Genomic DNA, 18,334 nt, shown 5'->3' on the forward strand with positions numbered 1-18,334 from the left:
AGCTCCTGTAAGAGGCTCTAAAAGCTCTGGATAGGGAAGAAAAGGATGGGAGCTGTGTGATTTGGTGCGGTTAGATTATGTCATTGTATCATTTGAATTTGCAGCCACAGCTCTGGTTTGAGGGCAGCTTGATTTAATAAGCAATTTACTGTGCTGTATTTACTGAAATTGCTATGTCATGCCTGCAGTTTTTGTGACAGTTCCTATTAAGTTGGTAACATTTAAACTGCATCTGCAGTTGTGGATGGAATACCAGGATTTTCTTCCTCCTTTTCTTTTGGCTCTGATACCTTCAGCCCAGTGCAGTAATGCTGCTGCTGCTTCTAGAGCGGACTGAGGTAAGTGTAGCATCGTGTACCTTCTGAACATCATCAGCAGAAACAGAGGGCTCCTGACCCTCTGCTTGCTTACAGAAATGAGAAAATTGAGGGTGAAACACCACAGGTTAGCAGGGGGAACACACACCTGTGTGAATCAGTGAAAATTTACATTTGTGTTTATCCTGATTTAATGGCCAAAAAGGAGAGGTTCAGAGCAAACTTGAGAAAATGAATACGACAGTCTCCTATGGAAACCTCCCAGTTGGGTAGCATTGAGCTATAGTATTCTGGACCAGAATTGTGCCAAGAACAGAAAAAAAACTGATCCTTGTTAGCGTCAGATTTGCATAAGGAGGTGTTTGGATAACACAGGACAGTGGTGGTGGCTGTCGGAGCGAAGGCAGCCGCAGAATGCAGCACTGTTTGGTGACTTTGTGATCCGTGAAGGCCCAGCTCTGAGCAAAGGTGCTTAATTTTTCAGGGGCCTCAGCTTTGCTGAACATGTTGTGGCCCTGCGTCAGTCTACTTCATTTGTTACATGCTCAGCTGGAAGCCTCTTATTTATGAATAGGAGGCATTACTTGTGTTCTTAAACACGTAGTACTTAAAGTGGTGGTTGTTGCTGACTGTGCAAATCTTATTTTGTTCATTGATTATAATGGCTTTGTGTGGCAGCTGGATTAAATTAAGACTGAAGGTTCTGGGCTAGAAGCCCTGATGGAACTTTTGTGCAAAGGCTGCATTTCTCAACCAAGTAACTTTCTCCGGCGCGTCAGCAGGGTGCCTGCATACGATTATGTATTGTGGGCTAAATACCTGCAAACTCACATTTCTGAAGAAGCCAATCCCACAGCAGCTGTACTTTATTACAGTCTCCTTTAAAAATAGCTTGGATTTAGACCAAAAAAATAATAAGTTAAATCCAGGACAATGAAGCTGCACACAACTCAGCGCTGCAACAGCAGCTTGGCCATTGCTCAGCTAAGGTACCTGCCTGTGCTCCAAGGAGAGAGAGAGGGCTCGGGTCTCTGTGCTTGTGGCTGCAGCCTGAGCCCAGGACTCTCATCTCTCTTGGTGCTGCTCCGAGTCCAAGTGCAGCTCTGACCGCTGTCAGGCTTAAAGCCCCAGAACAGTAATAGTTTTGTAAGCTCCTCTAAGGCCAGTCAATGTTGTCTTATGGCAGCAGCTGAGCACTCCTTCTCCTGCTGGAGGTTTGCTTTGTTGTGTTTAAAATCGGGCTGTAGGGCCTGATATGGGCCATGTGCTGGGGCACAGCCAGAAAAGAGGGAGCATTGCTGGCAGTCTTCTGTTCTTGCCACAGCAATCCCTGATTACTGGTCATGCTTAGCCCAGAGGCACTTTTGGATGGAGTGTAAATTTGCCATTGCAGAAAAGGGAGCAGCAAATCACAGGCCCTGACAACTTAGGAGTTTGGATTTTTTTGCCTTCCTCTCACTGCTTAGTAATAGATTTTTCTCTTTGTATCATCTGTATTATGTGAAACTCTGCAGCTTCTTGCAGGGGCAGGGGAGGCTTTCATTGAGCAATCAACCCAATGCAGGTAAGCTTCTGCGTGCTTGGAAGGATCAATCTTGACCTCCTGTCTGCTGCAAGTTGGCTTTACAAGACCATTAGGTGTAGCAGAGCATAATGAACTGTAGAGTATTTTTAACAGTGTTGCAAGGTAGATGCAAGAAGCAAAGGCAGAAAAGCTCAGCCGGTGGTTCTGTCTTCTCTTTTGAGCAGTTTTAGACAGTGGGTGGAAAACTAAACTTGTTTAAGAAAGAAAAAAAGCCACTCTTACTGTCAAGGTCATAAACTACTGCGAAGGTGCTGCACTGAGGTCAGCGATTGTGAAATTTATAAGTAGGGGGGTGCTCAGAGCAGAAAGGAGAACACTGCAGGAGCTGACACCATGCCACAAGCAGAGTGGAGAGGGGCTGCAGCAGCATCACAGCGTGAATACTTGTAAGAGAGTAAATTTGTAGTTAAGGTTCCTGTCATATGCTTCTATTTTTAATGTTGTTAAAATTAAACTCTGCAGCCAAGGCTGAGTGCTAGGAATTCTTTTTGCACTGCTTCAGCACTGCCAGCATCTTTTTTGTCAACTTTCTCATCCTCTTCTGCAACCTTGGGTAAGGGATACCTCAGCTGTACAGGACAGCAAGTATCATCTCTCTGCCTCGGGGTGACCTCCCAAAGGAAAGGGCTTCCATCAACGATGAGATGAGATTGTCATGGCAGTGTCTGGTGTCAGCTATTAATTTGTGAGTGCTCTCCTTGGCCCTCTGGTTGTGAACGGCTACTGCTGAAAATCTGCACAAAACTGTCCTTAATTCACCTGCCTGATGGCTATTGCACAGATGGCATCTCCAATCAGAAGCTAGGGGAGAACTGCTGTAATTAAATAAGACTTAACAGCTAGGGTCAAAGCCTCCATCTTAATTCTCAAGTTCCTAGCCTTGATACAAACACGCTAAAGCAACCTGTGGGTCAGCAAAATGTTCTGATACTGAATGCTTTGTGGTCAGACACTCCACCTGATCTTGCTGGTTTTGGGGGTGGGTGGTTTTTTTTGTATTTGTCTTCACGATAGCAGATACTAAATTCTAAGAAGCTGCTTCTGTCTTTTAACATGTTCCGCACATTATTGTTACACAAAGCTAAGCCAAGGCTGTTGTACAGCACTTAGTTGTGGAGTGTTTGTTTAGGATTTACCTTTAGCTCCATGTAGCACACAGAATGGCGGTGGTTGTGGCATCTGGGATGGTTTTTCAGGCTCTTGGCCAGCAGCGAAGGCTCGTGTCTTGATTGTATTCATTCAATCAGGCTTGTGTAACAGGGCTGATGCTGTGAGAGTCAGAATCAAGCAAGCCAGCCATGCTGCCCGTTCTCATCTCTACATTCTGTTGCCATCAACCAAAACCACTTCTACCCTGATGGCCGGTACCTCCACAGATGTTAAAAAGATTAACCATCTTCATCTCCTTTGACTCAAAACACTTTTTTACATCAGAAAGAAATTTACAGTTTGTGCATCTGCAAAAGACTTGCTTAAAAATTCAGCCAGTGACTGGTTCTTAATATAGTTCAAAGTTCATAGACTATGGCTGATCTTTACCTTCCCTTGAAGGAGAAGAATGTTACAGTTGTTTCTCTGTGTCTTCCCTGTTATCCATTTTAAAGAGATTGAGATCTATAGTAAATCCAGTGCTATACTCGTATAGAACTTGGCTCGTGATTTTTAACAGATTTTGTACCATATTAGCAAAGAGTATTTAGGTAAGGAGTGGCTAAGAAGCAGTAGCCATTGAAGAAACAGACCAGTAGTAGTCATGCTACAGTAGGGGAGATCCTTCCCTCTCTTACAGACAGCTTAATTGTTACTGTTCCAAATACCATGTTGCGTTTTCCTTTATTTATTTATTTTTGAAGAGGCAGCCACTGTTCTAAAGGATCGGCTTGGCACAGCCCCATCAAGCTGTGCAACAGAAAGCATTCACCTTGGAGTACCACCTTCTGGAAACAACTGTGTTTTTCTAAACCCAGCAGTACCTCTGAATTAGGATTTGAGGTTTCATGCAGAACCTCCTGTGCCTTCTGGTTTCTTCCTGCCGTGGCAGCGGTTGAACAGAATTCCAGTTCTAAAATTTAAAGTTTGCTGTATGGTCTATTGACTGCACAGTCAACCTTCTATTGACTGAAAACTTACACCACTGGCTAAGAGAAAATAGTGCTTTTTGCTCAATCTGTGGAAACTGCCAGTAAAAGTTTTTGTGCAAATGACAGGCTACAAGAAAACCCTGGCTTTGTGCTGTTGTAAGGGTCAGGAATTCTGATTGCAACCATGTTACTTCTTTTTGACAGCCACATCCCTTGAACTGTGTAGTTATTTTTATTGAATTATGGATATACATTTATCCATTACATGTATTTGAAAAGCATCTTTTTACTTGTCTTCCAATTTAGGGTTCCAAGTTGAACTTGAGCCAGTTTGTACAGAAATATCCTCTTTGAGACACGTTAGCACTTGTAAGAATTAATTGCCATTAACCTAGCTTGAACTAGGTGCTGCAAATGTCACTTCTGCAGAAGATGACAAAAATCCCAGTGCTCAACCTGCTGCACTCCTTTGGCAGCACGCGCCAGGCAGGCATAGCCCCAAAAACCATTCTGAAGAAGCAACACTGAGGTCTGAGATAAATGTGGTCTTTAAAACGTACCATTTAGCAGCCTGCGAAAGGGATTTAAGAAACTCCTGCTGGTAAATGGGATTTCTTTTCCTACTAGTTGTAAATTTGAATGGATGCCTCCAGTTGGGCCTCCTGTTAATAGTTTGATCAGCTGAAGGATTTAAACATGTTGGTGAGGTGGGACTGGGAACTTAACTCCAGGAGCTTTGATTTCAGAGAGTGCTTAAAGCTATGGGCTGCAAAATTGAAGTTATAAACCAGAACACAGCGTAAAACCCTCCTTAGGAGTAATAAGTGGAGCAGATCCTGGATCCAGGCTGAATCCTGCTCAGTTCTCAGTAAGCTATCTGAGTTACTTCCATTGAGTGGATGTGGTTCCAAGTGACAGCATAAAGCCCTAGGCCCAGGTAAACGTAAGTTATGAATTGTTCAGGACTGAAACAGCACTGAGTAGCCAAAGCAGATGTTTGGATACATACAAAGTGAAGACAAGCAAAGAATCTGGCATTGATTATACGTAGCCACTTAATGTGTACTGCTGACACTTACATCTACTGCCTTTGTCCCTTCCCCTACATCAGACATGAAGAATGAGGACTAGCATTTTTTTCTTCCTTCAGCTAGGCATGAAGGTACATGTGGCCATTCTTAATTACTGCTGGGTGTTTTGATCTCAGCTACAAATGTACTCACTCTAATTAACATTGAGTTATTAGTATGTACCACTGGACTGCTGCATTCCAGATCTGTGCGTTTCCCTTCTGACAAAGAGGAAGCTGTAAGAGCTGAATTCACACTTGCTTTACTACAAAATTAACCAATGCAACTTAGCTCTGTATACTCACAGATTTTCCTGGGAACGTGTTCCCTATGGCTATATGGATATGACACTTCAGAATGCTGCACTGAAATGAAGGAGATGTAAGATGACTGCCAGCTTCTGCTGAGGTGGTCCTTTGCTCATCCACCTTTGGCCGATGCAACTGGGAAAGGCAAAAACATGATGCTCCTTGAAGCATAACCAGTCTGGGAAAAAAATGCTGACAGACAAGGAGGCACCAAAGTTCATTAGCAGCAAACCAGACAGAACGAAGCACGTCTTCTGTAGACAGCTGGGCGAGTTTCTCTTGTGGCTACTCTGACAGCTTCTTCTCTAGTATTTGCTTCACCAGAAGAGGGTTGGCGCGGCCTCGTGTAGCTTTCCGAACCAGTCCAATTAACTTATTGATAACTTTTTCATTTCCTCCTTTTATCGCCATAACCTTTAAAAAGAACAGGAAAACAACACGCTCAGTCATTCCTGGACAAGGTATGGATATTTTTGTTTTTTAAGGCTACCACAGTTGAATACTGTAAATACTGTACTTAGGGGGTTAAGGTGTTATTATAAAAGCTTCCTTTGGCTTTGCACTAACTGCTCAACAACTGCAAGGCCCTACAGTTAATGAAGATCTGCCTTTATTGATAAAGTCAGTGAGCACTTCTGGATTTGAACACAAGCAGCTCAGACAGTGACTTCCTGGGAGAGAGCAGGAAAACAAGTGACTTTCTGTTGCCAATAGGAGCTTTTTCCTTAAAATACTGTTCAGTTTTAATAAATTATTTTCATTGAATCGCAATCAATTTGAAAAATATTTCTGAAGTCCGTAACAGAGATTATTTCCTTGAAGCCAAGGATCCTTTGCAACAAAGCAGTTAATCCACTGATGAGAAATACGGCCTCCTATCAGAGAGCTACTGTTTGACACACAGTTACCTACAAAATATCCATGTATAAAGGCTAAGCAAAGGAAATGAAAAAGAAAAGCACTGAAAAATGCACTGTCAGACATTTCTAGAGGAGACACTACTACTGAAACTATGTCCTCTTACAGTTTGTGCGGCAGGGAAGGCATTCTCGGCATTGTCAGAATTACTGGGCAAAACACGATAGCTTCAATTAAACACGATGTCATATTTACAGATACTAAGGGAAGGATTGCTAACATATGAACCACCAACTGTGACAATTTCAAGCACAAATGCAAATACTGCTGCTCGTTAGGATATCTGAATTATTGGCAGTCTAAAAATCTCTGTAAAGTCACAATATGGAAAGGACTTGTTACTCCTTATGTGACAGAAATCCCTTACGTGGGGCAGAGTACAGTACAGCCAAGATCCTGCATTTTCATTAACAGCTCAGTGTTGTTTTGAAATTTTGTCCATTCTGAAGAAAGTTCCCAACGAAAGCAAGGCCTGTTTGGTTTTTTTTCCTGGCAAGTACTCAACTAACTCTTATTTTGTAATGCAAGTTCTTATAGCAATTCGAAGCAGTGAATTACAGTCCTTCCAGGCAGCTTTTGCCTTAGTGAAAGACCATCTGGAAAAAGGAGGAAAGCGAAGCCGCTCTACTGCATTTGGCTTGACTAAAACAGCAAAAAGCAGAGAGGAATGACATTCTCAGACAAGGCATTATTATTGAAATGGGAGCGTAGTTATGGACCTTCAGCTTCTGCACTTCCCAATCAGCTCTGATGTTCTTTCTGTATCTACGCCTGCGCTTCCACACTAGTCTGAAAATACAGAAGCACTTTTATCAGGCTCTGCAAATGAGTCAGTCTGATGGAGGTCACGCCGACCTACTGCCAGCTCATTTTCTTTATCAAAAGCTCTTGCAGAGCTGTTAGCATCCCCCAATGCGAACTGGGGTGGGTGGTATTGTTCTCAGAAGATGTCAGTGTTTTTTTCCAAATGGCAAATGTATCCAGACAGTGCTTGTATTAGAAGTAAGCTATTCACTTCTGCTTTTACATTTTCACTCCAAAGAACATACAAGCGCTTGTTTTCATTCTCATTTTTTATACAAAACAGATGTTAGAGTCTGTCAGGATTTCTTCCCACTCCTCCCCTTCGCAATCAACAAGCTTTTTCCCCCTTTGCTGGCTCAGAGCTCATTAGATGGATGGGCCACGCAGGCTGCTGCATCCTTCTGAGGGGATGGGGAACAGCTGAAACCCTGTCCTTACACCTGCAGCTGCAGCAAGGGGGAGCAGAGGGCAGCATTCCCAGTCCCCAAGCCTCCAGCGCTGCTGCCACGTGGGTCTGTCTCCTCTCACCCTACAGACACAGCCAGGCAGGAAAGTGAGCAAAAATTCGCATTTGGCTGTGAAGGAGGAGGAGGACAGGGTAAAGAGAGGAGTAGAATTTTAGACCTCTCAGAATTCCCTGAGTCCATTACTATTATATGCCTTGCTGGCAGATAGCCTCAGTCTTCAGAACAATGTAGCAGTGGTGCACTAATATCACAGGAGATGGCAAAAAAAATGACAGTTAGGTGGCCAAGTGGCCAGGTCAAGTTAAGGGCAGTGTATTGCACAGGTGAAGAAAGAGCCCTACAGCTTTCCTTTCTTGTATTACATTTTTATGGTCTCCTAGAATGACTTAGCACATTAGCCAGACTGGTAATTTCTTCTGCAGATCATTTTCTGTAAGCTTCAATTTCCAAAAAAACACTTAGTAAAATAAGAAAGGAGAAGAAAAGACCTGATGGTAGCTGCACGTCAGCTTTAATGCTTCTAACTGGCTTTAGAGCTCAAATACCAATTAAAAGAAAAAAAGGCCATTTAAACCCCCCTTTTTAGTGCCAGAGAGTAGAAGAGTGTGCAAGCTTCTCAGCACCACCATAATCACCTCCTTTTCTCGTTCATCAATCACCGCCTGGCAGATCTGTTCAAGTTCTTCTTGATCTTGTATCAGTTCAAGCTGCTTTTCTTTAACAATTTCAAGAGGAGTCTTCCCTTCTCCCTTCCACAGTTCCTCAAACACCTGAAAACCACAATGAGCAACAAAAATCAGTCATTTTACATACTGATGTTATTTATTTGCACTATTTTAGCTGCTGATCTAAGAAGTCAGATTTTAATAACAGCAAGAGCAACAGTGCTCTTCTCACGGTATGCACTGCCTGAGAGCAGTAAAAGAATGCATCTCCATGAATGGTGTCTCTGCCCGGAAACTGACCATTAGTTGACAGCAGTACCAAGTCCAGTCCCAGGAAACTCATTACCATCCTCAGTCAGCTAACTGTCATGAGGATACATATGACAAAGCAGAAGAAAAATAGTGCCAAGCAGAATCTCTGCAGCAGCTCCAGGCCCGGCTATGCATCACCTCCCAGAAAAGGAATGCTGGGTGACTCTCAGCCTCGGGAGTAATTGTTAATGTTGGTGTGTGTTCCTATGCTGTAGGAGGGCTGTTACCCTGGAATAAAATTGAGAAAAGAGAACATTTATAAAAAAAAGTTTCCTTGGGCAGTGATTTTCATTTGCTGTTATTTCCTTTGCTGTTATTTCAGACCTGTGGGAGGAGAGGAAGAAAACCGTTATTAAAACAGCTGCTTACGCTTCATTCTGCACTGAAGATATAATTGTATGTTTGGACCACTGCTGTGTAACAGTGTGGAAATAGTGCCCTGTCACCATTTCAGCATTAAATACTCAATGCAGGATGGAGAAGAGGCTTGGAAGGGGAGAAGAGAAGGGGCACTCAAACTGCGTGTTAATTAGCAAAGCAGTGAGACAACTTAGGGAAAATGGCACACGTGGGGTGGTGCTTTAGGAATGCCAGCAATATTCTTCAGCACTGGAATATTTTGTGGTAAGAAAGACCCTCAGTTAAACAGTTCTGTAGCCACAACATGTACATAGGAACCATGCACTGACACAATTCCTGCAAGCAGATATTTGTGTGGCAGCCGTACCCTAAAGCTTTTGATGGGATCTTATCACAGAGCTAAGACCCAGCGAGAGGGTAATGATACACAACTCTCACGGAAGCTGCATCTTCTTTTTGCCTTGTAAGAGGGTTAAGTGCAGATCAAAATATTAAATTGCCAATAAGCAGAGTTATAACCACCATAAGCAAAGCTCTAAGCTGCTTTTACCTACAAAAATCAATGCTATATACAACGTCCTCTGCAAGATCTCTCTTCCTGTACTGTACTTAAAGACCATCATGCCCACGCTACCTGAAACACCCCTAGAAACAAACACATCCATTGGAGACTCAACCTGCCTGCATCTCTTAGCATTATCTTTTTGCTGCACTCCATGCCTCATTCCACAGGCAGCCCCAGCTGCTCCTCCTTCCCCAGGGACCTGGCAGAAAGCCTTCTGTCCCCGAGGCACTGGGATGGCACATCTCCCTTCAAAGGGAGCTCTGGCCTCTCTGCACAGCACAGCCCACAGCAGAACACCCTGGGGAGTCTGAAGCACTGCACGAATCAGAGACTGGGCAACGAAGAAGCCATATCATTGTTCTGGAAAAAGTCAGATGTGATTTTTAAGACTGGTAAGCATGCAAGCAAGACACTGTGGGCTACAAGAGGGGAAAATTTGCAACAAACAAAATCTGAGCAGCCAACCATGGTGGAGTTACCCAGCAGCAACTCTTACATCAGGCTGCTGGACAGCTGACACTGCGAGATCCATCTCTGATTCCCTGCCCCTTCTGTGCCAAACACCTCCCGGCACTGAGAAAAGCTTGCCCGTTAGAAACCTTCAAGGCAGTAGATTTTCCCTGTGACATCTGCATTGTATACATACAATTTGGTAACGAGCTTATCCACTTAACCACCAGAGCAGTATCGTTATCAAGGCCCTTGCTTGTTTACAGGTATGTCAAAAAACAGAGAGAGATGAGCCCAAATCCTGTCAAAAATGCATTTTTAAAAATGTGCTTGGCTACTTGGCAAGAAATTTAAAGAAAGCAGTTTAAAAAATGATTTCAGCTCATTTACACAAACTGTCTGCATCAGAACAGCGGGATCAAATTATGAAGTCTCCAGAGCCAAAATGAGAATCTCAGGCCTCATTTCTATCACTGAAATCTCAGTAATTTCTACTATTGACTCTTGGCTGAGCGCGATTAGATTTTAATGATGTTCTGCTCTCCCCACCTAACAGGCATAGCAGCAAACCACTGGTCAAGATGAATTAATCAGGACTTGCACGTCTGGCAGCCACGGGCATCATATCAAACATTTTGCAGCTGGCGATCATACCAGCTGAATGCTCTGCCTGTGAACGGCTCCAACTGGAAAGCCTACCCACTGCGATGTGCTGCCAGCGGAGGAGGGAAGCAGCAGGCAGCACCATTTGAGTCTGTCCTGGGGGCTGCTCTCCTCTGCCCTGATGGAAAGCCTCCATGTCTGGCAGTTGTCCCTCAGCCTCTGACAAAAGTGAGGGGCAGGCTGGGCTCACTGCTCCAGATGGTACAACAATAATAGTCAAAGCAGATGCTTCTGTTTAGGTTTGTGTACTGTACTCATTTTCCTGCTACCTACTTTGAAGTAGGGGTGCCAAGTGGGTCCACTGAAGTTATTCTTATATTGGGTGACCTATGCAACTGCACAAGCAAACAAGGCAAGGGGCCTGCTCTTCTCCACACGCTGCTACAGATCCCTGATGAACATACAATAGGGTGTTTCCACAGAGTTGCTGCAGCACAGCTCTCAACAGCAGAAGCCACGTTCTGCTTTCCTGACCCAAAAACCACCTCCCCCCCACAATGCCCTCGCTGAAAAGCAGGTCCCTTCAGCCACAGATGTGCATACTGCCAGCCGTACTGGTGAGGAGCGAGGTCCCGCCTCAGCCATACTCCTATCAGACCAGTTTCAGTGTACTAGAGTTACGTTCTACTGTTGACATCCAAATGGTGCCTCCACGGTAAGGCCATGCACAGTGTGTGCCTATGCAGGGTCTCCCCAGTGCAGGACATGCTCCCTGCACAGCCCTGCATACCAGCGGAGCTGCTCCCCTTTGTACAGACGTGCCAGCATGAAACTACTTCAGAGGCCTCTGGGGTAGGATGCTATATTTGATGGCAAGTTGGGCACGAGCTCTGTAATTACCCAAGTGGTAATTATGTAAGCACACTGTGCCCTTTCCTTGGCATACGCATCCTACCATACAATGTTCTGTGTCTATAATCGGCACTCACAGCTTTTATCTGTGTTTTAATGCCTTATACAGCAGAGACTGAACACAATCCTCTTAACAAATTAAAACTTCTAACGGCTTCCTGCTGCGAGCACGTATGTGTATGCATGTCTGTGTGCTCACCCCATCAACCCTGCTACCACTTCTAGTTGGATCTGTCTCTACCACTGCAATTCGTTCTCCTCCACTCCAAGTGCTGCACTTCATCTGCCGTTGTGTATATATAGCCCCTTCTGCCCTCAGGCCATCCAGCATCTCGGCCTACTGCTGAGAATTGTTATAAACATTTGTTACTCCTCTGACATCCAGGCAACCAAAATACTTTTCTAAATGTGGCAAGGTTCCTGCAGTTTGACAGCATCACTCAGTGATGGCAAATAGCACTGTTACTTCTGTGTCCAATTTCAGAACACAGAGGACAACATGCACATCACAAGGAGTTTGTAATTAAACAAGAAAGGCATCTCTGAAATTCTTGACATTTCATAACCTGTCACAAGTGCTGGCGTACACATTTATTACAAGGAAAGGACTCCAATGGAGGGGCATTAGTATCCTCTCTACCTCCTCCAGAAGGAAACAGACTTAAGAATGGAGTTCTGAGCTCCTTTTTCAGATGCAGACCCCAAACTAATGGGTGTCCCATTGCCCTGAAGGCACACAACTGCTCTGCATCCCAGTGTATTTCTCTGTTAATATTTTATGTCCTTTTTGAAGCTTTTACTTTTCCAGTCCAACATTTCCAGATGCACATGCCTGAAGTCAGGCACTTAAATCTGTATTTATGGTGCCTACAAAAAGCAGCTGGCTATTCCAAGGAGCAGGCCAATTACAAGGCCAACATAATCAAGATCCACAAGCACCTCCAAAAGAAAACACCCAGAACCAGGAAGTGTCTCCCAAAAAGAGACACATTTGCAACTCTGGGTTTGTAATCACGTGAAGAGTGAACTAAGGCCTGTACTGTTTTGAAGTTACACTCAGACTCAATCCACTTGTGCTGGAAAGGTGGAAACGTGCCCTGTGCATTTGAGAGAGGTAAAAAGGTTCACTAATGTACTTAAACACAGAGCACTGTAACTCATCGGAAAGGACGATGAATCCCACATAAAGAATTTGAGGTGAATGGCAGTTATTCCCTATCGCAAAAGCATTCCAGATTTTGCCTAATATGCACAAGCAGTTCATAACTTTAGAGATCAATGTGTGAAGTGCTGATTTTTCAGACTGTCCTAAGCAAAATGATAGAGGGGAAACTGGCTGCACAGACAGTCCTTGCTTAAGAGACTCATGGCAGCACTTGCTCAAAGAAGCCAGGATAAAAAGAAGGTCAGACGTGTCTGTGTTAAACTCAGGGAGTGCACCACATCAGACTTCTTTTTGTGACTACAATCAGGTGATTGATATCCTTTTCCATGCACCAATACTTGACAATATAGGCTCTAGTATCCTTTTGCACATACTAGCTGATACGCTCAGCTTAACTGCAAGCCATGGATTAGTTCCCACCAGCCTTTGCTCAGGTGTTACTCAAGCTACTAGACTGAGATCTGGCATCTGCTTTGTTCAGAAGCAGGCTTAACTGACTGTTGCTTAAAGCCCCCTTATTACAGTAAGTACGCAAAGATATCACTAGGATTATACTACATAAGGCATTTTCATCCATTAAGTGTACATAGCATAGATACAAAATTTATCCTTCATCAGCACCCTGACGAATTTAAAGCAACCAATTCATTGGTACACCATGAACGCAGATGAAACAAGCATCAGCAGATTCAAAATACAACGATATCAAAAAATACCTGCTTTGCTGCTGAAGAAGAAATGTCTCCATTTTCTAGAAGGTTCAGAAGGTCAGCAAGGAGAAAAGAACTGATGGGGCTGTGGAAAAGGGGGACAGGAGTTACCTCAGAGAGGAGGACAAGTAATAGATTTATGCCACTGTTGCTTGTCTAAACGTCACACAGTTTAGCATGACAAGCTAGGGTTGTTTTTTTTCCGTGATACGCTATATTCAGTTTTCATCTTGACTGCCTGATTATGCCTCACCATTGCCCTCTTCTCTGGAAGGCATTTGGTTAACTTCATTAATCATGACAGTGTCAAGGCCTAAGCAGCACTGCCTCACAGATGATAACTAAAGCAGAAGTCAGCATCAGAGTGACACGATACTGTTCTTGGTATATGAGAAAAGGAGCAATTTTATTTCACCACTGTTGTAACTGAGAAGTCTGACCTTTCCTTTGCTGTAAGGGAATGTTGTTTTAAGTGACTGAGTAGGTCACTCAGAATCCAGCCGATCACTTTCTTCGGCTTCATCTGGGTCTGTTTCACCACATCTTCAAAGAAGTCCATTAATCCATCTTCATTCTATTAAAGAAAAATTAAGTTCATTAAACAGATACTGAAGAGCAAGCACTATTAATTACAATTGGAATCAGAGTATGTATGCTAAAGTAAACTAAAGAAAGTAAAAAAGCTGCAAGACTTTGGAGTAAACAAACTTGTGCCTAGCATGCATGCATACAGTTTATATGTCAGCCTGTATAAAGGTAACTTCAATAATCAAGTGATCTTTTCTCTCTTACACCTTTCTTAGAATTAATATTTGGAGAGAACCTTTCTCATTTTGTCCTGTTTTTAAATACATACAATGGCATTAAATATAATGCTCCATACGCTGTCACGTTATCATTTACTAAGAAGAGACCTTGCCTGAAATTGCCTTTAGTTACCTCCCTCACTCTTAATGTTGCAATCACTTAAGTTGTCTATTTTTGACTGACAGAATAAGATTAGTTTGTAGTCACCCCCTGAATGATATGGTAAGGTCACACTGTAAGAACAGGGGTTTTATGTTTCTAGATTTTTCACAGAAGCTATGCAAGGCTTTGCACAGCACCCTAAGTGCTCAGAAGGTATGATAGAAGGGGATTCAATTTATACTGTAAGTGAAATCTGAGATTGTTTTTGGAAGAACAGATAGTGCACAGCCTGTTGATCACTGTGCTGCTTGATATCAGGGCACTGGCAGTTCTTGAACTGTAGCACAGAACTCATTAGTTCTACTGATGGCAGAAGAGACATTAAGTGGCAGGAGGAATCCAAATCCTCCTTGCCACCAAATTTCTGCAGAGCGTGGCATAAATGAACAAGAGGTCTCAGCAGCTCTCTGAAGAGGTAGCAGTTTAGAAGCAGTCACTGAGTTATTCTGCTCATACTGTCATCACAGCAAAACCATCTTCCAAGCACACAGTAATTGCAGACGGATCTCTGTGAATACTTCTGAGCAAAACAGAAAGCAGGCAAACACTAAACCCAAGCCTGATTTCTCCACGAAAACTCAGCCCTGTCAAAGCAGTCTTCTTTGCGTTTGTATTTAAAAGAAATTTATCACCACAGCAATACAGAATTTTGGACTTTCCACCCTCCGTAACTTTCACAAAACAAACTTCCAACATCTCTGGACAGTGCTTTTAGGGAGTTCACACTCTACTGCTCTCTGTTCCGGAAAACAGAACAAAAATTATTTCAATTAGTGGGCTGATGTGCTATAACACTACTATGATAAAAATCAGACTCTCACCCTTTCCTGTCCTCTGCTTTTACACATTCACTGAGTAGTCAAACGTAAAAAATAAGGTTAAATATATCAGAAGAACAAATTTTGTTATTATCAAAGTAGAGATTAAGAGCTGTGCATTTGTGCAATGGAATTAAGATGATGAACTACCAAATATTGTACTCCTCTTAATTCACCTCATGATTCATTTGCACAAACACTGATTATTTAAATGGCTGATTACCTTGCATTAAAACACTTGTACAATTTAGGTAGGAAAAAGCCAGTGTGTACAAATGCAGCTGTTTTCACTTCAATGTATACTGCAGGTTTCACAAAGTCTAGGCTGAGCAGTCCAGCTACATCATGCGCACAAAAATTTTGTCTGCAGGTGCCACGTGTCTGAATGCAGGCTGCACGGCTCAGATGCAGCACATCCAACACTTCTATCACGTAGATGATGGAGAGCAGCCCTCTAACACTGGGCACATTGAGGTTTCTGGATACCAACAGCCCAGCTAGAGTTACAGCACTGATGCTTCTGCCAGACCTTTGAGAAATCAAGGGCAGACATACCCAGCCTCCCAGTTTCCCTCAGAAGATTTTCAGGCAGCAAGAGGAGAAAAGCCCAGGAATGCTCAGACATTTGTTTATGTATGCTACCACATACTGAGCCCCAGACTTGCTTCTTAAGCACAGAGAAATGGACAAATTCTTTTGCAGTTCTTTATTATTTTTACTTTTTTAAGCAATTGTCATTTGCTGTAGCCAAAATGCAGGAAACACCAGAAGTGAAATGTTCAAGGCAGAATTTCAGAACATCAAAATGACTGACAAAAAATAAACATTTTCCTTATTTTCTTGCCCTATAAAAAGTTACTAATAACTTGAATTACTTCAATTCTTAAATACTGTACTATTTGAACTTCAATTTGTTGTGCATTTTGGTCAACTTCTGTCATTCTAGATTCCGTCCAGCCACCAAACATATTTCAAGAACTTTCAACCAGAAGAATGTCATTAACTGTAGGAAAAAATCACCTGCCAGAGCGAGCAGCTCTGATACGTTGAGCTCTGCTATCCATCATTTCACTTCCTAAATAAAAAAAAAAAAAAACAACCATTCACTGCAATATTAATTTAGCTTCTTCTCTACTAATCTGACATCACAATTTTTCTGTGTGCTGTCTGTATGCACTGCGTATTTCTGCCTCCGTATTTCGGCACTATAAATTATGCCCCCACTTGGGTCTCCCACTACACACCAAATATGTTGCAACTTATTCATCAGAATCTCAACTACAGGAACCATGACATTCCAGTATTTCAACCAGATTCAAATTTACTTCTGGTACATGGTTTAACACAGTCTTTTAATTCTACTGAGATGTCAAAACGTAACAGCAGAGCGATTCCAAGGGCTTTGTAAACAAGTTTCAAACAATACATTGTTTTACAGACAACCATGGGCATAATCTGCAGGGACACTGGGTCTGTAATGCAAACCTACGCCTTTAAAGACTAATAGCTGCCCAAAGCACTGAAGGAGAAAACTGTATCAGTGTTCACAAATCTCATTTTTTCTGCTTTTTCTTCCCATTTTCACCGTTGCAGTTCCCACAATAACCAACTGTGAGGTAACAATTGTCACAAAAATATGCAAGACTGTCAAGGAAAAAAAAAGCGGAAAATCTACCCTATTAAAGTAGAAAAGAAGAGCAGTCAAAGACAGACAGCTCAAACTTTCTCCTTCTGACTTGTTAGAAAACGCTTTAGGTTCTAAAAAGCGGCCTAAATTCAGCCACGGACTGAAGTATATGAGGGTGGCATAATATAAGTAAAATGGCCAAAACCACCGGCAGCCCATTTTGATTGTACAAAGGATTCACAAATGCCAACTGTTACAGTGAAGAAGAGAGCTGAAGCAGAACTGACACGTTTATTTGAGTAAACATAAAGGTGTACAAAGGCAAGGAATTCCAAAGTGATCAGGTTGTTTCTTCCTAATGCTGCACTGAGACAACTGATCTATTTTTTTTGGTTGAACCTCAGCATGGTTTTTGAAATCAATACAACATATTCATATCAATGCCAATACGTCCTTTTTTTTTTTTTCATGTCAGCTATCTTGGAATTAGGCAAAGCTGGAGTCTTACACTCTCTATACTGCAGTTTATATAGGCTGTTCTTGTGTATGAGAATAAAGGTCTTGAAGCCAGCTCAGAAACTACTTCTGAAGTATGATATTGTTTTATCGTAACTTTAGGGCTTAACATTTTCTCTTCACAAGTTGGCGCAAAGCAGAGATTTTGCATTTTAGAGTCATCCCTCTACCACCACCACTTATTTAATGAGCACTCCTGGGTGCTCTAACCTGAAAGAATACTCATTAGATTTGTGCATCTGGCCCTATCAGCAATCTTCTGTAACTTCCCATGTAAGCTTAACACAGCAAAGGACATACCATTTGCAGATGAATTAAGGTTAACTAGTCTCCCAGTGAACAGGCAAGCAACTTTCATGGAGAGTTTTATGGAGAGTTTACATGCTGACATCCTAATGCACAATAAAAGACTCACAATGAAGAAGTGCTCACTTCATGCATTCAAATGGATGCATTACCTTATCACAAGCTGTATCTCAAATTTCAGCTTGGAGCTCATTAATTATCTTACACACCACAGAAAGGAAGAAGTTAAAAGAGAAAAAGAAAAGGCACTAGAAGATTTCAGAGAGCTCTTGAAAGGAAGTAGGAACTGAGGAGGCAAATACACAGGGCTAGTTCATAGAGATGACAAAACCACACAGCAGAAGCCGTCGATACTATCAAGATTGAAGCAGGCTAAGAAGTAGGTTGACACCAAGTGATAGCAGAGGATGTATTGAGCACGGCTGGGATGAAGTTTGATTTTCTTCATAGCAGGCCATAGGGTGCTGTGTTTTGAATTTGTGACCAAAACAGTGCTGATAACATCAGTGTTTTAGCCGCTGCTGAGCAGAACCTATAGAGCATAAAGGTTTTTTCTTTTTCTCCACTCTACTCCCACAGTGAAGAGGCCAGGATTGGTTTAGAACAGCAAATCCAAATTGAGTAAGGAGAAACTGCATGCCTTACAATGTTGTACTCAGCAAGAAAAACTGAGAGCAGAAGTAGTTAGAGACTGGCTGGGCACCAGGCTCCTGCAGAATGTGATGAGTTGCAGCCTTTGCAACACTTCTGTTGTTGTTGGTTTTCTTGTTTTTTTTTTTTTTTTTTTTTTTTTTTTTTTTTTTTTT

At 42.5% G+C, this 18,334-nt stretch overlaps 1 protein-coding gene across 1 annotated transcript in view; it reads right to left on the reverse strand.

Annotated features, from left to right (window-relative positions):
• Positions 1–3,723: 3,723 nt before the first annotated feature.
• GATB (glutamyl-tRNA amidotransferase subunit B) overlaps positions 3,724–18,334 on the reverse strand; it is a 43,423-nt gene continuing 28,812 nt past the window's right edge. Inside the window, exons 10-13 of the mRNA XM_042871789.1 lie at positions 13,733–13,866; positions 13,299–13,377; positions 8,186–8,320; positions 3,724–5,775 (exon numbers count right to left, since the gene is read on the reverse strand). Of these exons, the coding sequence (XP_042727723.1) occupies positions 5,647–5,775; positions 8,186–8,320; positions 13,299–13,377; positions 13,733–13,866 (477 nt within the window). The 3' untranslated portion in view covers positions 3,724–5,646. The remainder of the gene's footprint in view (positions 5,776–8,185; positions 8,321–13,298; positions 13,378–13,732; positions 13,867–18,334) is intronic.

This window comes from Lagopus leucura, unplaced genomic scaffold, assembly GCF_019238085.1.
Source record: "Lagopus leucura isolate 7727_CA_CO unplaced genomic scaffold, USGS_WTPT01 Super-Scaffold_100004, whole genome shotgun sequence".
Classification (NCBI taxonomy): Eukaryota; Metazoa; Chordata; class Aves; order Galliformes; family Phasianidae; genus Lagopus; species Lagopus leucura.